Raw genomic sequence first — 27,402 nt, 5'->3', positions numbered from 1 at the left:
AATTTTCACACAATGGTCTGACTGGTAACAGATGAAACTCCTGGGTCCCTTTTTGAAGTTAAGAACTTCAGTTAAGAATTTCACTAGGTATTGGGGGTGGGTGTGAAGTTGGGTAGAAGGTAGCTGCACCTATGTAGGCAATGCTAAGAAAGCTCTGTGTGTTTTAACAGGTTCAAAGTTTTAACATAAAACAATGATACGTAATCTTTTCAAGAGTAGGAGAATCTTTTTTTTTCAGATTAGCAAAATTTAATAGTGGTATTAGGTATTAAATTAGAGTTTAAAATATATATTGAAACCACAGTGTTACCCATGGGCTTACACATTCTACATTATATATTTCTGTAACTTTGAAATACCTTTTTGCTAATGATCATGCATTACCTTCTTCAGTTATATTTTTTTCAGATTGTATTGCAGAAAATCTTTTTTTCAATCACTGCAGACAATACTTGAAGCCCCAGTGAATTTTCATATGTCCTTCTTAAACGTCTATGATCATAGAAATCAGCTGTGTAAAAACTGCTGTTTAAATGTGTGAAGTTATGGTGGGGTGGGGACCCTTCATATATCAGTTGGTGGGTTTGCAGGGGAGGGTATTGGGAGGGTGCTAAGTAGAATTTCTAGGTAGAATTTAACCAGTGCTGTCCCTAGTATACAGCTGCTTTTTTTCTGACACACTCTCAGGTGACTCCATATCACAAGAAAGCCCAAAAAGTCAGCACTTTAAATTATTACCTAGATACCACCCCGGACTTTACTGAACAGTGTGAGGGATGTATTTACAATTCTGACTGTCACCTCTGACACCTAAATCTCTCTCACCTAAAGCTCTAAATCACTTCAATGTGTTTTCAAATAATCATATTACCTGGCCTTGAGCCATATGCATCATTTTCGTTTTCATTTTAAAAAGAAGTTGAGAGTCTGCATAAGCCTCCACCTCCCCCCCAAGATGCCTCCTCCAACTGAAACCTCTGCCCTCAGCAAGCGTCACGATCACCCACTGTTACCCATGTCAGCAAATCTAGACAGCATCCTTGATTCTTCTCTCTTCTTCACTTTCCACATCTAACCAATTACCAAACCTGTTGATTTTACCTCCTAATGTCTTTCAAATCCATCTTTCTCTCTATCCCAACTGCTACTCTTTCAGTTCATCCGTTTTTTGCAAAACTGCAACAGCTTTGAACTGGACACATTGCTCCCCTGCTAGAAAGCCAAGGCTTTTCACTTCCAGTACGATAAAGCCCAGACAAAGTTCACCAAGCCCCTTATGATCTGGTCCTCGCTAGAGTTCCAGACCCAGCTCCCACAAATCTTTGTCACACATCTTATGCTCCAGTTACAGGGAACTTCTTTGACTCTTTTGAAGGTGCTATGCTCGCTTTTGCTGTCAGTCCTACACACAGTCTGCCGCTTCTGTGTTTAAATTTTTCCTAACCCAGCCCTACCCTTTTTGTCTGGATAGGTGCCAACTCAAGAGTCACTCCTGCAGCAAGCCTTCCTTAACCGGTCTAAGACTGGATTAGATGCCCAGGGAGAGTTACTATAAGCCCTTGAAAATCTGGGTTTCAGAGAACTCATTCCATGAAGGCAGCACCAATTTCTTCCTTGTCCACCTCAACCTTCAAAATGCCTTTCATAGAATACAGAAGGTGGTAAATTAATGAATTAAGGTATCCTCCAAGCTGCCCTGAATCATAACCTACAAAGTCAGTATTGCTCTGATTCAGTTCTCTGAAGCAACCTATGGGAGAATCCTCTGATTATATCAGAGTAAAGCCCAGTTGTCCAGTTTCAGAGCTAAGAATCCTAACCATAAGGACTTAGCAGAAATCTTCAAATCACTTCTTGACCCCATGAGCAAGGAATTAGCAAGCAGGCCTTCCCGCAAGGCAAAGGCCTGGCTATAAAGGAAGATAAGAAATATTTCATGGAATAATTACTCTAAGTATTAGAAAATCTGTCCAGGGTCCTGCTCGCTTTGACCTCTCTCTATCAGAATAATGCTGTATTACAGGACTGTTGAATGTCAGCAATCTACAATATCCATAAATCTCCATGGATCACCATGGAATTATCATCATCACAAAGAAATATTTAGTAAACTGTTGCATGCAGGAGTCTTGAAATGGTCTGAATACTAAACAAGTCACAGAAGGCCCTGACATCCAGGGCTTTACAATTTGAAAGAGTCATTGATGTCAAAAGATAGTAATAAGCTAACAGAGCTGCACAAAGAATAGCAAACTTGGCAAGTCTTGCGACTTGGATACAGCTGTGAAAACAGATCATTCAGAGCTCTGTAAGAATATATTCGTTCTCTACATCAAGCAACCTAATTGAATTTTTACAGGTTTCTTGCAAAAAGAAGCCTAAACTCTTAGGCTCAATAGCAAAGCCACTTTGTAATGCTAATTTTACTTTCAAACGACCACAAGGTAAAATCTTAGAAGCTGAAGAGAAGCACCTGAAATAGTAATGTTAACATATTTATAAAGTAAGCCTTCAGTCAGGCTTCCCAAACAACCAGACCTCTATCATAATCTGTTTTCTCCTCTTGACATCATTGCATCACAGGGATTTTGCTCCAGGGAAGAGCCCTACACAGATGCGTCAGGAATCACTGGAATCAAAATTGCCAAAATTGCTGCTGAGTCAGAGCTGTTTTTAAAGTTTTGATAAACAACATATAGCTGCACGCTAAACGGTTAACACCCTTCCCTGATGGTTTTACAATCCTATACTTATATTGTAGCTCTATCACTGAAATTATAGGTTCCTGTGAAGCAACACTGACAATAATAATACATTTTATACTGGGGATCATTCAAGGGCCTTTTAAACAAGTTTTAACATTTATGCATTGAATGTTATCACACTAACTCCTACTTCTTCCCATGAAACATAAATGGAAAACTGAAAAACCATGATTTCCCTAGTGTATCAGTTGGCTCTAGAGGATATTTTGACTGTCACATCAAACATAAAATATTAATGAACCAGTTAAGAAAACTGATTCCACTTCTCTCTTTAGCAAGGGATGGAATATTACAGTTACACTGTATGGTATGTGTTATAAGTATATAAGAATCTTCCCAGAGAGTTAAGTGAGTAATAATTTGAACCAGCATATAAAAACTATTGGAATACACTTCATAACCAAGGAGGAAGTTTTTAAACTTGCAAAATGAACTAAAAGAAACTTAATTATATATACACATATATTTTATATAATAAAATATATATAATTACAATTTTAGTAATATCATGCAGAGGAGGTACTTTTAGAACTCTGAGAGTTAAATCAATCAAAATTGGCACATATCCCAAGTTGAAAATCTGAACTGTATCATAAAAATCATGATTAGCAAAAGACAGATGGGTAGAAAGGAATTTTAAGGGACTGGTGTAGGGAGTCAACATTTGTCAGTGTTCAGGCAACACTGTTCCAGAGGGGCCCCTGTCCCAAAAGTGGCCTCCTCCAATTCCTACAAGAGACAAAGCCAAGGGAATGTATGGGAATCCTGGGCTGTCCTCACTGGATGGCATCTGCCCACTGACTGACTAAATGAACTCATGCTATTGAGGGACCCTTGGCAGCTGTACATCTCAATACGAATTGTGCAACTCATATTGGCATTTTGTTTTATGCATCTATTTCTTTTGATTTGGATCGTCTAAGCCTTGTCTGAGAGACGAACCTGAGATACAATATGTGTATTGATCAAGATAGGAACAGGCCCTTGTTTGAGTGGTCATCTGGTCTCCCTTGGCAACATTTCTATAAATACCCCCGACAAACTGCAAAAATACTTATGGCTCTGCCATAACTTTAGATTTCCTCACACCTTGCCAAAAGTAAATAAAATGTAAATATAAAGTCATTGTGATGGATTTTTTTGTTTACATATACTGTAATTTATATAACCAAATTAGTGTGGTCCTCTTCAAAATTGTCATCTTTATGGGTCTTTCATTACATACTTGTTGTAATCATCTTCTGTTGCTCAAAGCACTTATGTTTCTCTTCATTAAGAAATGTCTTTAAAGTTTGCAATACATTTTTGGAATGATAATACCTAAACTTAAGTAGCACTTGGCTGTTAACAAAGCAAATTATGATGGAAAATCTTTATACTTTTTTGAGCTACAATCAAAAGTCATTTAGAAGCAAGTCCAAGTGATCGGTCTGAGTAATATAACTTTTAATCCAAAGCAAGCTATGACTATAAAATAATGGCTAAAAGGTAATGAAGCTACTTATGAGAATAAATTTATATACTGTTTTAAAGTTAATTCCATTAAAAGAATCCGAAAATATTCTGATCAAAGGCAGAATTTCACTGGTAGCTACTTTGATCCACCACACCCATCCTGATGTAGAAATTCTAGTCTCTTTATTTAAAAATCTCTCATTACTTCGTATTTAATGATTACAAAAGTAACTTAAATTATCTTATTATTAACCTGAGACTTACAATATGCGACTCCTTGCTGAATTTCCACTTTAGAGCCTAACCTTGTTTACTTTTTGGTCTTACTTGAGACTTACCTGTGGAACTTATTGGGGGCCCCTATATCCAGTCTTGTAAGAAACCTGTGGCATTGTACACATGGATTCTGTGGGGCTCTGACAATTCCTCAAGTATAGATCTAGACTTCTGGTATGAAAACCATGACCAAAATTCAAGCTGTGTCATCTGACACATGGTTTGGTACACAATCTAACATCTAAAGAGAATATGGGAAATTCAGGGCATGAGAGAAGACAGAGAACAAACTGAATAACCACCTTGAAAAGTTAGAAAATGTAAACTTGACAAATTGCTCAAAAATGAAAAGCATAATCTCTCTTGGTAAACACTTGTAAATCAATTGCACTGGTATATAAATTATAAATTCTATGCAAATATATCACCTCTAGTTTAAAAACATCTTTGTATTTCATAAAAGCTTTAAGTTAATGTAACTTGGTCTCCATGATGCACACTATTTGAATTTTTGTGGTGAAATTCTCTTTTAGGTTATGTTTATAATATTGACATTATTATTATTTTATGCATTATGACACCTCAGATATCTTTCAAATTTCATACTTGATGTGAAACTCATGCAAAATTAAGAAAGTACTTAAATTTTTCCTAAACATTATCAGTTTTCCCAGTAACAAAATCTAGACAATAAAAGAGATATTTAATATAATCTATAAACCAGACCAAACAGCTTTACTCTTTTATGACTCTGAAACTGAATGGATCATACTCAGAAAGTTAAATTCTAAGGCATTTAACAACATATGATACAAGCATATGACTTTTTTCCTGTATATCTGGTAATGCCATGTTGGACGAGATTTTTCCTAAATTAAATTCTCATCTAGGCCCATCCATTGCACATACAGATGGATAGTCACAAAATTATATTCAACAAAGATGAATTGAATATTTTATATAAACAAGGTATGTGGTATTGTAAAGAATGTAAAAATATGGTAATTAATAATAATAATAGTGGCAGCTAACATTTACTAGGCTAACGACTTTACATGCATTTTCTCAACAGCTTAACCCCTAAAACATCGGTCCTACTAGTGTCCAAGTTTTAAAGGTGAAGTCATACAAACAGAGATGTTAAGGGACTTGCCTCAGGTCACAGAGCTACTAAGTAGCAGATCCAGGATCTGAATCAAAACAATCTGAATCCAAAGCCTAAAACCCTGGACCACTAAGCAGGACTACTGTCTAATCCGAAGACAGAAAATACGTTTCTTACCCTTTCAGAATTACAACCCAGAAGGAAGTTTATAATCACTGGTACTTTAGGTGATTGTCAGTTCCTATAAATAGTAGGAACTTAACTTTTAAAAATATACCTATTCTTAGAGCAACTTATTATAAAGTAGTTTGAAGAGCAGGACTGAGTATGCTCTTCACACATTTAGTAGCCATTATAATATTTATTTTTTAACAAATCCACCTGAGAGCATTTTTAAAACTATACTAAAATGTATAAGGTGATCTGTTTTAAAAAAAGAAAAAAATACTTTGATAGACCAACAATGATATAATTTAAATCAACAATGAGCTCATTTAAAGTTCCTCAGTATTATACTTAGACGTAGCCATGGGATATGTATTCTTCTGAAAACTGCATTTTTTTTAAAACTGCATTTTTAGACAGAATGGCATTTAGGTTCCTCCAAGTGCTCTAGTAGAAAGGCTACAATTTATGCCAATTAGCATTCTGATTTTGTAAATAACAGGAAAACAGATCAACAGACAATCCCATTTGTATAGATGGAGTAACAAAAGGTGCTGAAAACACCCACCCAAGAGGCAATTCCAAACAGTAAAGTCCTTCTCTCCCATCCACAGGGAGGAGCTCTCCTTCTATGGCCTATGCCCTCTCCTTAGCACCTGAGTTCCAGGTTTGCTGCACATTCAGAGAATAAAACATTAGAAAGCTGTGAAAGCCAAGCTCCTTCCCCCCACACACATATGAGCATATTTATAATGTATTTGGCTTTTCTGATACCTAAGTATGCTGATTCATTAGATAATTATGAATGGGATAAGTAATATCCCATGAGAGAGCTGAACCTATTCATTCATTCATACAAGTATAACAGAAATAAAGTAGATACAGTATCCAAAGAACACTTCAAATATGAAATGCTACATCTAACTACACTTTGCCTAAGACTCTGAACTTAGACTCTATTTTTTAAAATCTCATTAGATGAAGTTCACAAGCTTTTTTGGCTCATCACACGTAAAGTAGGATAAGAGTACAATTTATTAAATGTCAGTTGGTTTAACTTCAGCATCTATTCCCATGGTTTCACATTTCCGTGGTAATTCTGACCCCTCGTTTAAAATGTATAGCTTGTAGAATTGGCTTTTTTTAAAACGGATATTTCGAAGGATTTGCTTTCATTCTTAAAAGAAAGAATAATGGAATTGCGGCAAATACTTGTTAGATATACTCAGTATCATAACAATAAAAACTTTAAGCACATATTACCCACTTTATACTTCTCCCCTATAAACGTTCAAAATTCAGTCAACAAGTGTTTTCTGAGGACCTACTACATGCAGGCATGGCACTTGTAGTACATGAGCCAAGAAGACTTCTAAGTTTCCAAGGCATGAAGGGGGGAAAAATAAGGGCCAAACGTAAGTATTTGTTATTAACAAGTTTATAATTCACAAGTTTCTTAGAAGAATCTAAGAAGACAATTGCACAGTAGCACATTTGGGTCTTGAGAGTGATTTTCAGTTGCAAGTAGTTAAAATTTCAGGGTTAAGCTAAGGCTCTTTATTCACACAATCGGCTTCAGTTTATTCTTTTATCTCTTCCTAATGCTTTCTATCTTATTCCACAAAATCCTCGTTCTCCTCCATAACAATGAATGACAGCGCATCTTTTTTAAAAAAACTCTTCCACTTTCCCCAAAATCCAGCCCATACACGCGTCCTCCTCTTTCCTGGGCACGTGTGCTTCCAAAGCTCAGTTGGACACCCTCTCACCTGAAAAAAAGTTTGGAGACGACGCTGGCCTTTTCCAGAGGCGACCTCTGCATGGTCTCTGGGAGCACCGGGGTCCCTGCCGGGGCAGACCGGGCACGAGCTCCTACTGCCAAATGCCCTACTCTTCTCGGTGACTGCCGCTCGCCCCTTTTTCTCTGACCTGCTGTGATGTCATTTGCTTCCAACTCCCCCCACCCACCCCTGCCCCACACACCTCCCCTCTCCTTTCGCTCCTTCCCCCGCCTCCACTGCCCAGGTTAAAAGCTGGACGCTGCCTGGTCCGGCCCCAAATTTGCTTTAGCGGCTTTCCCCACCCCGTCCGCCCCCAGCGCCCGCACCGCGCCCGCTCCTTCGTTCTCGCCTCCTTCCCTCCCTCGCTGCTCCGCGCCACCCTTTCCCGGTTCTGACTCCCAGCCTTCCCTCCCTCGCGCGCGCTCCTTCCAGGTGCGCGTCCCTACCTACCTTCCGGCCCCAGCCCAGCCCGCAGGCGGGGGACCGTCGCGGCCACTCTCCAGGTCCAGTCTCCGACGCTCGAAGACAGAAGGAGCCACCAGCGCGAGCAGAGCCGGTCAGTCCGCCCGGAGCCTCCTGGACCTTCCTGAGCGCCAGGCTCCGCGAGACCCAGGGCACGACGCGGCCAACTTCCCCGAGCCTTCTTCCTCCTCCCTTTTTCCGAGATCCTAGCCGGGTTCGCGTTACGTTTGTACGGTGCCTTTTGAAAGGGAAACGAAAAGATGTCTCTCCTGTATCAGACTGCAGCCTCGGAGAGCTGCAAAGTTCCGCGGCAGCGTCTGATGTGTTCGCCTTAGCGCTTCCCTTGAGTGTCAGAGGGAAAAACCAAGCTTGTTTGTTTCAGGCTTAGGTGAGCTGCAAGTGTGGCCCCTTAGGAGATGTACTTCAGGTGGAGGGAATCCCTATCAGGACGTAAGAGGAATTGCCGCTTTGTCCATTACCCGCCCAGGATTTGTTCATTGTCTGTCCTAAGTTTTTCAGTCCGGCTTGCATTTTTCCAGAAGGCTTTTGTGTGTGTTAGCGACTACGATGACGACAAGCGGACAGTATGTAGACTCACCCGCCATCCTATAGTTCCTAGTCTCGGTCAGCAAAACATCTTGACTAATAACACTGAAAGGAATCCAAACAATCTTTGAAGCGAAGGTAGCATGTTAACGCTGACCTGCCTCAGAGAAACGCCATCTTCAACTCTTGAAGGGCATCTAAGCTTTCCCAGGTGTGGGCGCCCTAGCTTCCCCGAGTTTTTGCTGCGTGTATTGTGTGCCTGTTTGATGGTTTTTAAAGAGCCAAAGCTTTCGTTCCTGAATCCTGTTGTGTAAAAGCAAGGGCACATTGAGTTTAAATTGAAAAATTCAAATGGAAGTAAAAAGTTTGGTCTGATTACGTTAATGCCTCTACACCTAAAGCAAGGGCGTTTACTTGTGAATTGCTTGTTGTTGATTTGTGGTCACCCAGATATAGTACAAATGAAACTGCACTTCATAATAATAGAAAGAAAGGAACACGTATTTAAGTTAATAAATGAGTTCAAATCAGGTCTTTATAGCTCCCCTTTGCATTTCCATGCCACCTTTTTTTTTAATCTTAAAGTGGGTTTTATAAACATTTAAATTTTATTATCCTAAATTTTAACAGTAGAGAAAATAACACCAAAGAGATAGGCAAATTGCATAAAGTTAGATACCAGGAGAAAACTTAATTTCTAACTCATGATCTCTTGCTTCAAATCCTGTACCTGTGTTTTCCTCTCTCCCGTATGGCATGCAAATCTAGGCTCTGCCTTCATTATTGACATTTCCCAGGTATGTGATTGAACTCACTTCATCCACTTTCCCACCCGCCACTCTATTGTTTGCTTTATAACTGCTAATGTAACCCATCAAATGTAATACACACATTTCGAAAGGAAGCGGTAATCAGTTCCTCTTTGTTCTCAAAGAGCAGGTGACAATAAGGAGATTAAGAATTGAGTTCCAAAGAAGATCACAGAAGCTGACCAAGTGATATGCCTCAGAGACCCCAAATATTTGTCAATCAATCTCTTTCCTCTGGAAAGAATAGATAAAATAGTGACTAGTTCTTGATTTCTTGCTATTTGCCAGGCACCATCTCATGGGAATCTAACAACAACCATGTAAATAGGTGTTATTCTCCCCAGTTTTCAGTAGAGGAAACAGAAAAGAGAAGTAAATGCCTGTAATGATAGAGCTAACATTTAAACTCATGTCTGATTTCAAAGCATCACTCCTATCAGTGTGTAATATTGCTTCTAATCAAATCATCCCTCATGCATTTATGTACTATCACTTACACTGGTATAACCAGTCTTTCTTCTCATATTAGTTTCATGCAATTGTAACTGCTAGACCTGTTCAAGAATGAGGCAAGAAAGCAGAAATCTGCAAACCAAGTAGCTACTGGAGTTCACACTTTTAAAAGATGACATCTAACTATAATATTCCATTTTAAGTGTGTGTACACGCACACATACCTAGGAAGACCCTAGATTTTTATCATGAAAGGTTACATCCCAAATTTGTTCTTGGCATAAGTAAGACTTCACCATTACTCAGAACATTAACACGGTTAGCTGACATAAACAAATGAACTAATTGAGACGTGATATTCAAGGCTTGCATCTAGGTACAAACGTAATGTGGGAATGTAGATTTATGCACCAGGAAAATGTTCAAATATGGCTGAAGGTCATGACTGAAATCCTAAATGTGTCTTTGAGATGTCAGGAATAGGAAAGAGATTAAAGGGCCAGGATGAAAATAAAAGGTGGTAGTAAGAAACAATGAAACTCTTCTCTCCAAGCTGCTCAAATATCAGCTCACAAGATTTTATAATAATAGCTTATATATGTTAAGCACTTACCATGTATGTAAGATGCCATGCTAAATACACAGAATGCTTTGCCTTTTTTTAATCTTTATGACACCTTCATGAGATATTACCTTCTTCATTGTCTATATATTATAGGTGAAGAAACTGAGGTATAAAAAGTTTAGTAATTTTCCCAAGCAAGTTTCGTAGTAAAAAGTAACAGAGAAAACTGAGATTTGAACCTAAACAGTCTATTGCCTGAGCACAAGCATTTAACCACTACTCATACTTCCCCCACAGAATTTCCTAACATTTTAAGCAGAACTGACCTTCAATATAGAAGATTAGATGGCCATTTGTATGGGTTTTTTAAATTGTAGAATACATATAAAATTTGCTAACTTACGCCTTTTTTGAGTGTACAGTCCAGTAACACATTCACATTGTTGTGCAATCACCACCATCACAGTAACCCTTCTATCTTGTAAAGCTGAAACTCTATACACATTACACAATAACTCCCCATTCTCCCTTCCCCCCAGCCCCTGGCAACCACCATTGTATCAATTCTTTCTTGTTTTTTATGATTTTGACTCTACCTCACATACGGGGAATCACACAGTATTTGTCTTTTTGTGACTGGCTTATTTCACTTAGCATAATGTCCTCAAGGTTTATCCATGTTGTAGCATAGTGCAGGATTTCTTTCCTTTTTAAGGCTGAATAATATTGCATTGTACGTATATATCACATTTGGCTTATCCACTCATTTTTTGGTGGGCACTTGGGTTTCAGCTATTGTGAATAATGCTGCTGTGAACATGGGTGTAATGGTGTGGCGTCATTTTAAAGGTATATTAAAAAGAAGCGAGAAGGAAAGAAAGTCAATGTTTATTTAGTACCTACTATGTGTTCAGCAATGTGCCATGTGCTTCCTCAAATGATCTCAATATATGAAAGCTTGAGATAACCTTTCTCTCATATGTTCCTGTCATACATTACTCACTCCGCCATCAGGTGATGGCTGAAGTTTCATCATTACATATCACCAGAGTGCAACTGCACTATACTTTACTTATCCATTATGTTCAATTTAATATGATTGTGTTCCTCAGATTCTCTCCTGAGAACAGGCCTTAATAGTGATAAGTAGGCCATGACCATGAGTGCACTAAAACCTGGAAAAGTAGAAGGAAAAAGGAAAAAGTCACAAAACAAGAGAAGGGCAAATTCTTGTCAGCTTCATGTGCATAGGCTGGCTCTGCATGTAAATGTATCTAAGCCAGAAGCGTAAGAGCAGCTGAGGCTCTCCCACAGTGTGCCACAGTGTTGGCCAAGGATGTGAGTACACATCATAGTCTTACAAAGATGTTTCAGACCCAGAGAGAGGTGTCCTGGTACATGACTAAGCCAGATTATCATTTATTTTTACCACTTCCAACATTCTGTTTGGTCTGAAAATTCTGTTTATAAACACACATGCACACATACTTCTGTTTATATACATACATAACCTTTCTTCCCCACAACCTCCTTGGAGACAAGAATTGTGTCTTCTGTTTTCCTTTCAACTCATCTCTTATTTAGTAATACTGTGTACAATCAAACAATTTTCTCTCGGGCTTACTGACCTAACAGTTGAAATGTCATCCTAAAGGGGGAATCTGAAGATGCTCAAGAGGTGAATCATTGCCATTAATCTCTCAGCAAGCAAGAGCTCAGTGCTAAGGCAGGAGTACGGAATAAAAGAGGATCTCCACCCTCCAAAACTCAGAATCTACCCATGGTCATCAAAATTCCCCGAAGAGGGTAGCAGAGTGTAGTGGAAAGAGCTTGGGCTTTGAGGCAATAAAGAGCTGGTTTTTCAATCTTGGTACCACTACTTACTTAGCTGTGTGGTCTTGGGTAAGTTACTTAACCTTTCTGTGTCTCAGTTCCCTTTTCTGAAAATGAGGTTAATAATAGCCACTTCCAAGTGTTGTTGAATGTATTCAGTCCTGGTCTTTCTACCTCAGCACTATTGATGTTTGGGGCTGAATAACTCTTTGATGTGGGCGGACTGTCCTGTGCATTGTAGGAGGTTTAGCGGCATCTCTAGCTTCTACCCCTTGGATGCCAGTAGAACTACCCCCTCCCCCCAGATGTGACAACCAAAACTGTCTCCAGAGATTGGCAAATACCCTCTGGGTGGCAAAATTGCTCCCGTTATGAATCACTGGATGAAATTATTTAAAGGTGATGCATACAACAGCCATAAAGGGCTTAGAACCTAATAAGGACTCCACAAACTTTAGAATTTATTGTTACATATCACTAGTGATAAATCAGAAATCAGTATAGCATTGCAAAATGGATGGCTACAGAAAACGGAACTCCCTAACAGCTATCAGAATTCTCAGGAACACTGGGTTCTCTCATCCCCTCTGAAGTTATTTGCTTGTATTCAGATTAGATAAAAGGCGGAAATTCAGGTATCCTTCCAACTGTAAGCTAATTTTGATTTAGAGGCAGAACTATGTTTTTATACTGTGGAAACATTCTTACTACTTTTGCATTGAAATGACATTTGAAAGCTCTATTTTTCAGTTCCTCTCATTTTCAGCTCATCACCAGTGGTATATTCTTAACAACTGTATCCAGATGGAATTTGGCACCCTGAGGGTCTTCTGTAACTTAAAAGTACTTCCTTGTAAGGGAAGCCTTAAGGATCCTCAATCTGTACAAAACAGGAGCTTATTAATGCTACTAATGAACTGGAACGATTGTGAACAATATTTAAAATACAACTTTGGGGCTTCCCTGGTGGCGCAGTGGTTAAGAATCCGCCTGCTAATGCAGGGGACACGGGTTCGAGCCCTGGTCCAGGAAAATCCCACATGCCGCGGAGCAACTAAGTCCGTGAGCCACAACTACTGAGCCCACGTGCCACAACTACTGAGGCCCGTGCGCCTAGAGCCTGTGCTCCGCAATAAGAGAAGCCACCGCAATGAGAGGCCCGTGCATCACAATGAAGAGTAGCCCCCACTCTCCACAACTAGAGAAAGCCCGCGCGCAGCAACGAAGACCCAACACAGCCAAAAATAAAATAAATAAAAAGTAAAAAAAATAAAGTACAACTTTTTCATGAATGTAAAAGCTAATAAATCTGGGATTTTCTAAAACTCCTTTTTATAAAATATTTCATTGTTTACATTGGTGCTTTTTCATTTTTCCTACTGATGCTTTTTTAGAAACAAGAGAATGTATAACACCAGATTAAATTTTCATTGATGATATCATCTTGAAAGCCAGATGTTCTCTATAGAATTAAAATTGTGGTTTAATATATTTAAACCCTAAGAAAAATTTTCCTCAGGTGAATTCTATACTAATCTATGTGCTTCATAGAAGGGTTACATTTAGAAAGGCAGTAGAGAGACTTCCCTGGTGGCCCAGTGGGTAGGACTCCATGCTCCCAACGCAGGGGACCTGGATTCGATCCCTGATTGGGAAACTAGATCCTGCAGGCATGCAGAAACAGAAATCCCGCATACCACATCCAACATGCCACAACGAAGATCCTGCGTGCTGCAACTAAGACCTGGAACATCCTAAATAAATAAATTAAAAAAAAAAAGAAAGTAGAGTGCAGTAAGTAGAATAGTAGGTTATTTACTTATTTGTAACTATTTCCCCCCAAATAGATAATTTATAATAAAAACCTATAAATCAGGAGAATGTTTGAAATAAAAAATAAGAGAGACTAGGTGGGAAATTGTTATTGTATCTGGGAACTAAAAGTAATTCTGAATATCTTGGTTGTCAAAGTCCAAAAGGTTGTATTATTCTCATAGTCTGATACCTGACAGAAGTCGATATGCAAGTTCACCTGGGGAAGAAAAAAATCCTCCCTCCACCCCAATCTTGGAAGTGTTTGTCATTCAAAGACTTATAGAATTATTACTGAATGACATCATGGTCATTATTTTCAGCAATAATTTTTTCAGAAACATCTATTTGATGGTCATTTCTTATACCAATTCATAATTAAAGCCAAGGACACAACATGAAGTCAGTTACTCAAGGAAGGCTGTTCAGCCTGGGAAACTAGAATAGAAGAATTCCCAGGTTCAGAGTTTCCTTTCTGTTTTGCTTTAACTTACCCTATATAGACAAAGTCTATGAGATCTTGTTGTTTTAGACACTATGCTGGCTACTTACTGATCTACAAGTTCAATGTGATTGGTGAAACTATGGTGATTAATCTGTATGGTCAAAAGGACAACCAATTCCTGGTTCAGGGACTCTGGCTCATTGGCCTCCGCAGCCTGCATCCCAGTGTCTCCCAGTGTGACTGATACCTCCTTACTTCAAAGACTGCTGAGAGGCAGCACTGATGAAAGGATGGCAAAACACTTTGGAATTCTTATTTACTTGTGCAAGAATTATGTTTAGCAATATGTATGAAAATCGTCTAAATCCTTTCTAGAATAAAGTGAATCATGCTAACTAAAGAAAATCAAACTGACAAATACGTATCAGAGTTTTCATCTAAACAAATTAGACAGTCATAAAGTTTTACCTAAAACTAATTGAAATTTTTTATAACAAATTAAGTTTAGCATGATCCTGTTTTACAAGGAAAAAATTATATGTTGTATATATTTATTTGCTGCATAAATAATATTACACACCTCAGAAAAACCCTATAAAGTTGGTATATTTTATTTTCATCGTTGTTCCATTTTACAAATGAAGAAACTGAGGTACAGAAGGTTAAAGACCATGTCCAAATTCAAGAAATAGAGCTAGAATTTGAACAAACCTATTGGTTTGGTTCTGGAGCTGAGCATTTAATCATGGTGCCCTGTGTGTAACTGGACCATATAGAATGGTTTTGTTTGTTTAACTAAAAGGAGCTGCTTTTTACAATTTATCCACTTGCTTCTCTGTTTAGGTGAAAACAGGGGCTTATTACAAAGGAGATGTTTCTTTCTTCTTTTTCTTCATTTCTTCAGAATCCACTGACTGGTCTCTTCATTATAGGATTACAAAGTAGGTAGGTATCCAAGGGGAGAAAGGGGGAAACAAAATCTTTTTTCTTTTTCTTTTTTTTTTTTAATAAATTTATCTATTTATTTATTTATTTTTGGCTGCATTAGTTCTCCATTGCTGCAGACGGGCTTTCTCTAGTTGTGTTGAGCGGGGGCTACTCTTTGTTGTGGTGCGTGGGCTTCTCATTGAGGTGGCTTCTCTTGTTGCGGAGCATGGGCTCTAGGCGTGTGGGCTTCAGTAGTTGTGGCACGTGGGCTCAGTAGTTGTGGCTTGCGGGCTCTAGAGCACAGGCTCAGTAGTTGTGGCGCACCTGCTTATTTGTTGCTCCGCAGCATGTGGGATCTTCCCAGGCCAGGGCTCAAACCCATGTCTCCTGCATTGGCAGGCGGATTCTTAACCACTGCGCCACCAGGGAGGCCCTTCTTTTTCTTTTGAGGTTCAACATAGAATCTATTTGATGAATTGAGATGACCCCAACTGAAATGCTCAAATATGGACACCAAGGGTCCCCATGGAGAGCCAGATATACCATGAGAGGAAAAGTTTAATGTCAATGTCTTCAGTTTGGTGGGAGATGGGCCACTTTGCAGCTGAAACTGGAAGGTGGCCTTTTCCTACCCATCATGGGATGCTGGGCGGGCCTTGCCAACTACTGGAGAAATGTTAAAAGTCCAATTATAATGTACTACTGGCTGAGACTAAGGTGGGGGAGTGAGCTTCATCTTCCTCTAGGAACTGCTATGACCTGTGCAGAGATCTGTTCCAACAGGGTGATGATCATAGCAGCGTGCCAGGGTGCATCAGACTCTGTGGGAGGACCTTTTTTCACCAGTAACGCAATGTTGTGGTGACAGAGGCTCCTGCAGCAGAAAATGAGGTGGGGCATGCGACAGCAGCCTGGTCAGGTCCTCCATATTCTCCATCTCTCTGGTGTTTGGAAACAGAAATAACCCCTTTGGATGATGAAAACCCTGGGGTTCCTGGACAGTTGGGGGATGGAGGAAGAAATGCATCCTGTGAAGTAAAGTGACTTTCTGATTCCATTCCACAAATGTTTCTGGAAAGCCTATAGCGCTGCAGCTCTATGCCAGGAAGGGGGAAAAGATGGAATTCTGCTACAACCTTCAAAGGGCTTCATAGATCTAATTTGTTACTTAAACTGACAAAACAAAGCATTAGTTGCCTGAGCCCAAAGGAAATTACCAGGGTCCATGTCTCTTTCATTCATTCTGGATTCCGCAAAATCTACAGCAACTCCCTAAGTCTTCTTCAGCAACCTTTCTTTTGCCCCACCCCAGGGCTGCATTGTTTCCCCATTCCTGGTTTTAGGATACAGTTACAAAGATGCCCTGTCAAGAGTAGCAGAAAAATACTTCCATCGAGTAACTTTAAACATATGACCCATAACCAGCTTCCTCTACTAGTTCATCAGAAGTTAATATTCTTAAATAAATCCTATGAGTGTTACGTGTCTTATGTAAGTGGCCACAGTTATACAGCATTTCATTTTGTGCAGGTTAAGAGCAATATTTTTTTAAATGTAGAAATGCAAGATAAGACACAATTTTGAGAACTCTAATTTGGCAATTTTTTTCTTAAAAAACCCCCAAAAAAACACTAGAAGCCTCCAAAATGAAAGTGTCTCAGTCCTGTTTCTGCGGAGGACCCTGCAAACTCGCCACTCCTCTCAGAGGCCAGGCTAAGGAAGGCACTGAAGGCTCAGCAGTTCTCACACCCCTGTCAACACAGAGCTCTCCCCCGAGACACAGCAGAAGCTCCACTCCCCATGCCCCTCAGGGCCCTAGGGGGAACAGAAACCTTGAACCTTTCTGCACCTGCCGAGCGCTTGGCACTGTGGGAACCCAGCAACTGACAGCTCCCTGGAGGGGAGCCAGGCCGAGTGGGACACGCAGTCCCACGCTGCGGGCTCCTGGCCAGCTCAGAGCCAGCCGCCAGCTGAGATTGCACTGCTATGTTTTTCAAGGCCCAATTTGGTCATGAGTCTAATTGTCTTTAGGAATTCTTTTTGTTCTCAACCCAAACAAATTTGAGGCTTGTAACAATCTGGATAATTCGAGAAAAATGGACTTTCTTCTGGAATCTGTTTCTATGTTCACTGATAATTAAATTTAAAATATACTTTCATTTGGCTGTGTAATAAAATAAACTTTAGATCATCTCCTTTTAAAGTTCAGAGCTTCTTCACTGGGAACTGAGATTTCCTCATTTGTAAAACGGGCGAAACAAGAGCTTTCATTACATAGGGGTTGTTGTGAGGATTAAATGAGTTGATATAAGTAAAAAATGTAACAGATTATCTGACATAGGATAAGCACTCAATAAATAGCGTGTGTGTGTGTGCGTGTGTGTGTTTCAAATTTCACATCCTTACATTAGTGATTCACTGAAGGCTGAAGTGGTTCTTCCACATTTTTTTTTTTTTTTAACACGGAAGAATGAAATGAGCATGGGATAGTTCTTTTAATGCACATCTTCTCACCAAGTTTTACTTTTTGTTCATTTACTTCCTTCAAAAATAAGGGAAAATAAAACCCAACAATAAGAAAACAAACAACCCTATTTAAAAAACAAGCCAAACATCTGAACAGACACTGCACCAAAAAAGATATACAGATGGCAAATAAGCATATGAAAAGATGCTCATCATCATTTGTCATTAGGGAATTGCAAATGAAAACAACAATGAGACACCACTGCTCACCCTTCAGAGTGGCTAAAATCCAAAAAACTGACAATACCATATCCTGATGAGGATTGATTGTGGGATTGCAAAATAGTACAACCACTTTGGAATACAATTTGGCAGTTTCTTGCAAAGCTAAGTATAGTCTTACTAGACAATCTAGCAATCACACTTCTAGGTATTTATCCAACTGGTTTGAAAACTTACATCCACACAGAAGTCTGCATGCCAATGTTTATAGTCGTTTTATTCATAATTGCCAAAACCTGAAGTAAACAAGATATATTTCAGTCGACAAATGTATAAACAAACTGTGGTCCATCTCAACAGCGGAATACTACTCAGTAATAGAAAGGAATGAACTATCAAGCCACGAAAAGACATGGATGAATCTTAATTGTGTATTGTTAGTGAAAGAAGCCAGTGGGGAAAGTCTACATATGGTATGATTTCAACTATATGCATTCTGGAAAAGGTACAACTATTCAGAGATGTTACATGGATCACTGGTTGCCAGGACTTTGGGGTAAGGAGAGGGTTACATTAATGGGGCACAAGGAATACTTTTAGGGCAGTGAAACTATTCATTATAATACTGCAATGGTGGTTACATGATACTATGCATTTCTCAAAACCCATAGAACTTTACAGCACAAAGAGTGAACCTTAATGTCTGTGAATTTTTTAAAAATCATTTAGGTGATCAGGAATGGGGGGATCTCCAGGTTGGAACACAGAATATGACAAAAGAATCTCACTGTATTACAAATATATGAAACAACCTCACTGAAAGGAATTGGGGGAGAAGTGTTGTGGGAGAAGCTTCTGGTCTAAGTAACTTGGAAATAGTGGAGTCTATAAAACTAAAGGTAAAAGTCTACATAAGCACTCCTCTAGATTATAAAGTTTTATCCCACGGGGGAACAGGTTAACAATTCCGAAACCACTATACATGTATACTGGAAACAAACGAGTAAGTAAATAGATAGTGGATACTGGAAGTCAGGTTTCTCACTATTCGAGTGGGAAGCTACAGATAAGGAAGAGGAAGAGATTAGAATGATCCGTACTGTAAAGAATTAGAATTAGAGACACCAGTATTAACTCACTATTAGTTTAATAAAGATATAGATGGTTATATTTCAAATTATTTATAGACGTGTATACACTACATACACACGTATGTTTTCTTGCTCTGTCAGCTGAGATAGCCTAGAAACTATGACACCTCAATAGCAGCCATACACCCTAACACCCAGATCTTGGTATTAAATACTGTTCCTCAATATAAAGAACCAGGATTCCTTTTAGGACTGGGACAGAAAGTATACAAAAGGAGCCTAGAAAATCTTACAGTGCCAGAAAGTAAAGAAGTGCTAAAACAAAACAAAAATAAAATTTGGGGTATTTTAAAGGGAAAAGAGCACACCAGTGGTCAAAGCTGGAAAAATTTGAGCAATAAAATAATCATAACCCAGTTCAATTATAATCCAAGTCTAAAATAAATATCCACAAGTCCATAGTGGCAAAAATAAATGATTTAATAAATTAATGGTAGAGAATAGACAAATTTGCAGCACAGAAGAATTTCACTTAGATTATGTAGATATTTCACTCTCAAGGAGGTAGAGCTCAACTCCCCACTCCAGTGTGGGCTGTGCATAATGACTTCCTTCCAAAGAGTACAGTATCAAGGGGAGAAAAGGGTAACTTTATAGAGAAGGAACCTGACAAACACTATTTCAGCCAGGTGATCAAGGTCAACATCAACAGTGACAAGTCATGTTGACAGTATGTACCCTTGATATTATGTGATGAAGATGGCACTTTACCTCTGTGGTCCTTCTCCGTAAAACTCATAACCCTAGTCTTACTTCGAAAAAACATCAGACAAATCCCAAACTGTCAAGGTCATCAAAAATAAGGAAAATCTGAGACGTTGTCACAGCCAAGAGGAGCCTAATAAAACACGAGGGTTAAATATAATGTGTTAACCTGGATGAGATCTCGGAACAGAAAAAGAATTCTGGGGAATTCTGACTAAGGTATGGACTTCAGTTAATAATGTATCAATATTGGTTCATTAATTGTGACAAATGTACCCTACTAATGTTACGATGTTATCAATAGGGGAAACTGAGTGTGGGATGTATGGGACCTCTCTGTATTACCTTCACAATATTTCTGTAAATCTAAAACTATTTTAAAATAAAATTTTTATTTAGAAACTAAGGAAAAAAATTTTATTGATTTTTGGCACATTTCCATGCAACCACAAATTACTAACAATTTAGACTTTTAATAATCTTTGATATTTAATAACAGTATCTCAAGCCCAGTCAGATCCTTTTATCTCATATTTAGCATTTTCAAAATTAATACTTTTGTACTTACTTTTATTAATTATTTCTCTTGCAAGGGTGAGCATAGGATCTAGGACTTAGAGCATGAACCATGTAAGTCTGGAAAATTGGCTTCAAATTGGGTTACTCAATGACCTTAAAAAAGCCTTTCTAGTCCCAGTGGGAAATAAATCATGTAAAAAACAATAGTCAACGAGTATTTCTTAAAAACTAATTTTAAAAATCTAATAAATTTATTGATTCCAAAAAACTCACAAGAAAAATAAAGTCTTCATGTTCTAATATCAACTCGGGACCATCAAATTGACCTGCAATTATTCCATAATCTGTAGCTATTTTTAAGAAATTATTAAGAAAATGGAAGTCATCTCTCATGCCAAAGTTTCAAGGTAATATTAACTACTCACTATGAAGTTCATATGACTTAAAAATAAAGGTGACTTTGGCCACAGTGGTGACAAATTTCTACTCACATTGTATTATGTAAAAAACATTTGGATTCTAGAAGAATATTGGATTCAACTTTAAGGTGCTATTGTTTATATTCTCTAGGAAAATACTTCACAGAAATAATTATATTGTATCTGTGTGATTCCATCTGTCCACGCACTCTGTTCTCTCTTTCTTCTGTAGTTAACATTACTGACTTTCAGCTTTAAATTTTACGTGAGATTGCTATGAATTAACAGAGTTGTCACATTTCACTCAAAAAGAAAAAAAAAGAAAAAGTATTTTGGAAGTAGTTGAAGTTGTCCAGCCATAGTTTTTACATCTCTGTTGGAAAATGTGTAGTAAAACATGCTTTGAAAATATTTTTCTTTGGGGAACAACTAATGTTTTAAGACATTGTGGCATAAAATATGCATCTTTGTTCCTCACTTGATCCTGTCTCATTTTCAAATCTGAATCAAACCCACTGTGTATCCAGGATAAATGAAATGCAGGAAATTAATTAGTATTGAGTTTCTAATGTACTAAGCCTTTCATTTGTTTTCCCCCCATTTAACTCTCTCAGTATCCTTATGAGATGATTACTATTATACCGTTTTACTCGTGAGGAAAATACAATTCAAAAGAATCCTTACCGTACGTATCTAGAGCCTTCTATCTAGTAGAGGTAGCCCTGGATTATATCCCAAGACCACTCCCTGACTACACTGTTGTGGGGTAAAATGTCACTCAGTGAACTAAAATCATTGAGAATAGGAAATTGTTGAAGTAATGCCCAATACGTTTTTAACAAGAGATCTTTACGAATAAAAATTTTAAGTTTTTACCGTGTAATATCAGCAAAATAATTTGTTCTGGAAACTTCATCTGGCATCTTAACATCACACAGATTTTTGGCATTTGGAAGAGGGGACACTATGCTTGTTCCCCTGAGTCTCAAGAGGTCCACTTTACAGAGCAAAGGGCAAGGAAGGAGAGAATTACAAAGCAATACTCTCTTTTTACCCTTCCCACACTCAGAAGAAGTCAGTTGATGGGACACCTCTCATTCAACAGTTCAAGCCAGAGCTCAAACCAATGTCCAGGGCCTGTGGTTGGCAGAAGAGGTTAAGGTTAAATTATGTGTTTGGAGAGTAATATAAGTTTTGTTGCATTTGAACATGGAATTCCATGTGGTTATCTGTAAATAAAGACACATACTGAGTTTTGTTTTGTAACACTGCACAGAAATATTTAAGCTTACAGTTTTTTAAAATGAGACAAATTTTAAATTCTTGTTGGAACCTTTGAAATGGTTGGGACTACACTGAGTGTTTCACAACTACATAATTAACAGAGTTTTGCACACAAATAAATGTTTATTTTCAGATACCTGTTGGCCATATATATGCTTACTCAACTGGAAAGTGCTGGTCATTAGGTCATCATGAGAGCTATCCTTCAGATATATTTTTGTATGTGCAAACTGTCCTCTTGATATTTGTCCTTAGTCATTAAAAAACTATCTTCACTTTTTTCCATAAAATTCTACATTGATAGCATTTGCATACTAATAGTTTTCCTAAGTTTAAGTTATATTGGGAATTATCTTAAATGCCTTCATGTGCTATACTTAAAAACAAATTGTAGGTTAGCAAAATGCTTTTAACTTTTGGTAAATTAAAAAATTTATAGGTAAAAAATGAGAATATGAGACATATATGGATATCGGTTATTCATATTTCAATTTACTTCGAGTCATTAAAAAACCTTTAGTGTTCTTATAGATTTTTAAATGTTTTTAATGCACAATAAAGTTTAAATAAGTGTAAGTTAATGTATTTAAAATAAATTTATCAATAAACTTGGCAAGTTTAACTTTCAAGTTTTCATATATTTAATTATCTATCTCTTAGGAATGATTCTTGTGGTGGACATATCAGAACCACTTGCATTTAATAAAACTTATTTGATTCTAACTTCACCACTCCTTGGTTCCCAATCCTTCTCCACTCCTACTTCTAGAACCCCTGATATTTATGGGCATATGTCAAATCCCTCAGGTATATAGGAGTAGGATAAAAGGTTTATACCTATTGCTTAAATAACCAAATTTTCTTTCTTACTACTGAATTATCACAAGCAACTGGGTCCTCTTCATTTCTTCTTTTCCTTTTCATTATAAAATAATTTTCTAGAAAAGGTTGGGTTCATATTAATTTAGCAAAGTAGGGCTTGAAACACATCATTCTACTAATTAGTCTAAGAGAGATTATATCAGAAAAGAATACCTAAATGCATACATTTCAAAAAATAAACAATGGTAATTCTAATAATGAGTCCATGCTTCCAATTGTGCCTGATTTCTATGCACTGTATTAGAAGGAAAATCACAGAGATTCTCATTATTTTTCATCCCTAGCCTAGTTTCAAGAAATAAATTATGCTAATTCTCATCAGGTGTTCATTTTTGATACTAAGGAGAGTCACGGAGAACACAGTTCTCTTTGTGTGCCTCACAGTACAGGGAAATATGCATTTAGTCACTCAATCAGTAAGAATGAGTACTTTTTAAGCTTCCCAGTGTCTAGTTCTTTGATCTGACAAGTGTAAAACAAGTAGAAGTTAAATTATAGGCATTAAATTTGAAGTTAATATTAACTTTCAATTTTATTTCTGAATAATATTCTGATCAAATTAAAAATAGGAATTAATGCAGTATATTTATATACAGCACCTTTTTTGGCATATAATTAAATTTAACTCATTTCAGTGAATATTTATCAGGGCCCCTCACTCAGAAAGCCGGAGGGTCCTTTAGCGCAGGCCTCAGATGATGCACAGTCCCAGGGATACCCTGGCAAGACTGAAAGAAGATAGTTGCTATACAAGGTTAAACTTGAGTCCAGTTACTAGACCACATCAGCTGAAGTGTACTATGAGTTAAATGTTTTAAAAATCCTATGATTATCTCATGAACATCACAATTACTTTGGGGATTATTGTGGGCATTCATATGTTTTAATTGCATCCATTTATCAATATAACATTTTAAATACACCACAATTTTGTAACCCTGGCATTTTTAATATACTGAGGGCCTCAAAAATGCAAATGGCCCTAGCCTCTCTGAATATCTGACAGGTTCTGCCAGCTGCAAGGCACCATGCTGCTCTCTGGGGACAAGAAGACATAGTCCCTGCTCTCAACAAGCTTACTGTCAGCAGAAAAAAAGAATCAAATACAAAAATACCTATTATAGTTAATAGAATAAGATAAGGGCCATTCTAGAGATGCAAACAGCCGTGAGATTCAATGGCACCAATGTCCATTTCCAGTTAAGAATCAGAATATCTTTAAGAGGAGGTGTCATTGAAGATGGATCTTGAAAAACAAGGCGCTATTGACAGTCACAGATGAGTGAGAAAGACATGAATGGAGAGGGACATCTTTAGAACAGCACCGTTTGGTCGGTGTGTAAAAAGTAGAGGAGGAAGTGAACATGGAATATCAGATTGGGACCAGGTAGTTCAGAGTCACAAATGGCAGGGTAAGGAGTCCCACTCCTACTCTCATTGGCAAAAGAAAGTGAGTATGGGGTTTTCAACAAGGAAGTAACATCATCATGCTGCCTTTTAGGAAGATAAAACTGGAATAAATACACGCAGTGGCCTAGTGAATCAGGAAAAGACGGTATGGGAAATCAGTGTGGAGGCTGGCACGCAACCCTCAGCCTGAAGATTCATCACTCTTTGCCTAACCTGAAGAACTTCCTTTTTCCTCAGTCTTGAAGACCCTTTCTTATATTCTCCCTCCACCTAAGCTATAAGCTTACGTACAGGGGGTGATCAGAAGAAGTTCTCTTTTGTTCAGTGTTTTGAGACACTCCTTATTAAGACCAGGGGGACTTCTCATCAAAGGTAAGATTTCCTTCCTCACCCAGCTTGGTTCCTTTAAAAGGAGTAGATCTTATCCTATTATATATTTATTGTGCATAGTCAGGAAATTCAATACCAATTCACAATACCAGGAAGCATTTAGTCCAAGACAACTAAGTGACAAACATTACTGCTCAATAAAGTTAGTGTTAAGAGTCACTCAAGTCAAAGTTTTTTTTTTTTTTCCATTGAATAAATGAAGAATAGAACTGGCCTTTCCAAGAATGAGATTATTTTTCTAGTTTTTCCTTTTACTGAAGAATCAACTTTTTTCAACTGTACATGATCCCCTAGCCTAGTTCAATAAATGGATTAAACTTAGGATAAGTCTATGACTTTGTAGTTATCGCTAACACTTATAAAGCACTCACTATGTGCCGGTAGTGTTCTAAGCACTATATATAACTTCGCTTGACAGTTCAAAAAAAAAAAAAAAAGGAAAAAGATTCTTACAGATGAGGTTCACAGAGGAGGAAAGAAGGAATTCCTAGCACTTGGAATAAGTAGTATGGAGATTTCTCTTCCCAATGGTAGAACTTATTCAGTTTCTTCCTGCTCCTGTACTTCCAGAACAATGGTATAATTCAAACAGAGAAAGCAAAACTCCAAGCTGCCACTTGACTTCTGATTTAACAAAGGTTACATGGAAACTGTCCTGAGCTGTTGAATTACATAGTTTATCATACCATCTAATGTTTTGAAAAGGATGTTTTATTATTGATTAAACAAATTTAAAGTTGCAAGAGAAAACATCTTAATATACCTACAAAAACTATATTTAAACATTCCCATGAGGTACACTACTACAAGAAAGAGAAAAAAAGAAACCTCTACTGCATTGTGCTTGAGTTTCCTTCAATTTTGTTTTATTTTATTTTATTTTTTAAAAGTCTTTATTGGAGTATAATTGCTTTACAATGGTGTGTTAGTTTCTGCTTTATAACAAAGTGAATCAGCTATAGCTATACACATATCCCCATATCTCCTCCCTCTTGCGTCTCCCTCCCACCCTCCCTATCCCACCCATCTAGGTGGTCACAAAGCACTGAGCTGATCTCCCTGTGCTATGTGGCTGCTTCCCACTAGCTATCTATTTTACATTTGGTAGTGTATATATGTCCATGCCACTCTCTCACTTCGTCCCAGCTTACACTTCCCCCTCCCCATGTCCTCAAGCCCATTCTCTACATCTGCGTCTTTATTCCTGTCCTGCCCCTAGGTTCTTCAGAACCATTTTTTTCTTCAATTTTGTTTTAAAAGACACATTAGTTGATTGAAAAAACTGCAAACTATGCTTAACAACTCTGCATATTGAAGTAATGACCAAATAACTGTATTAAGATACATATGTAAAATATACACATAAACATATCCATAATTGAATTAGAAAATTAAAATAAAGAGGTTTAACTAATCAGCATTAGCCAAAATAAGGAGCACTGTAGACATATAACCTCAAAATGCAAATTAATTCCTATTTTTCAATATAATCACTGATTTATAAACTTAAAAATTCAAATAATTTCATTTGAAATTCATTAATTAAGCCAAATATATCTATAAAGAGTAAAATTTATACTTAAATATCTTTCAAAATAGAATAACCAAAGAGAAAGCAAAATAACCTGCTTTGTAAACATTTCAGAAAAGTGTTTAAATAGTTTGAATCAAGACCAGGAAGAGATACCTATATTTTCTTCTCTCTTCCTCGCCTGCCCTCTGCTGGCAAAAAAGAGAAAAGTGAAAAGTAAAGAAGCCTCACACAACATACTGAAAAAGTATTATTTTTAAACAAGAAATGTACTATAGAGTTATATATATAATTTTCCATAAGATTAATTTGCCATCATATTATCTCACCACTCATATGTGAGTTAATATTGGAATAAAAAAATAATGTTTGGAACTTGGAAATATTTCACTATTTAACATAGTTCAGATAAATGACCGTGTTAAAATAAGAATATAAGCATAAAAACATGTCAGAGTGAGAGATACTTTATGTCATTTACATCCTTACATCCTTACTGACAAATTAAACATGGACTAGGTGAGTTTCATTAGCAGCACTCATAACTGTTTGAATGACCTTATGCAAAAGGGTCTGATTACTGGATCACTGTGAGCCAGGACAGAGGGTGGTCCTGCAGGGCTTTTTCTCCGGTCCTCCCTAAGTAGCATTCCCATTAATGTTGAGAATGAAGAATAGTGAACCCCAATCTATAAAGATCTCAACTAACTGGACATTGAACCAATTCTACCACAGTAAAATAAAACAGGAATTACTACATTGTCCACAAGTTGCACAAGCATGAGGTTCATAGTGGTACCATTTGTGAAAGAGACTTGCACATTTTAGATATCAGCAAAGTTAAAATAAGTCTACAGTGTGATACAAGTTTTCCCCCAAAAGTTAACAATGTGTTTTCACTGAGTGCTTACTGTGTGCCAGAACTACATTAAGCTTGTCACATATTTCATAAAACCCCAGAGTAATAATGCAAATTTGGGTTTGTGATTGGCTCATTTATTGCCCAGCTCTCATTCTCAAAAAA

At 37.6% G+C, this 27,402-nt stretch overlaps 1 protein-coding gene across 1 annotated transcript in view; it reads right to left on the bottom strand.

The window, feature by feature from the left end:
- The window catches only part of CFTR (CF transmembrane conductance regulator), a 233,003-nt gene that overhangs the window by 181,784 nt on the left and 23,817 nt on the right, over positions 1-27,402 (bottom strand). Inside the window, exons 2-4 of the mRNA XM_068549816.1 lie at positions 8,713-8,858; positions 8,157-8,351; positions 7,998-8,065 (exon numbers count right to left, since the gene is read on the bottom strand). Coding sequence (XP_068405917.1) covers positions 7,998-8,065; positions 8,157-8,351; positions 8,713-8,858 — 409 coding nt within the window. The remainder of the gene's footprint in view (positions 1-7,997; positions 8,066-8,156; positions 8,352-8,712; positions 8,859-27,402) is intronic.

The sequence above is a fragment of the Eschrichtius robustus genome, chromosome 8, assembly GCF_028021215.1.
Source record: "Eschrichtius robustus isolate mEscRob2 chromosome 8, mEscRob2.pri, whole genome shotgun sequence".
In the NCBI taxonomy this organism is placed as follows: domain Eukaryota; kingdom Metazoa; phylum Chordata; class Mammalia; order Artiodactyla; family Eschrichtiidae; genus Eschrichtius; species Eschrichtius robustus.
This window is presented reverse-complemented; position numbering and strand designations above follow the sequence as displayed.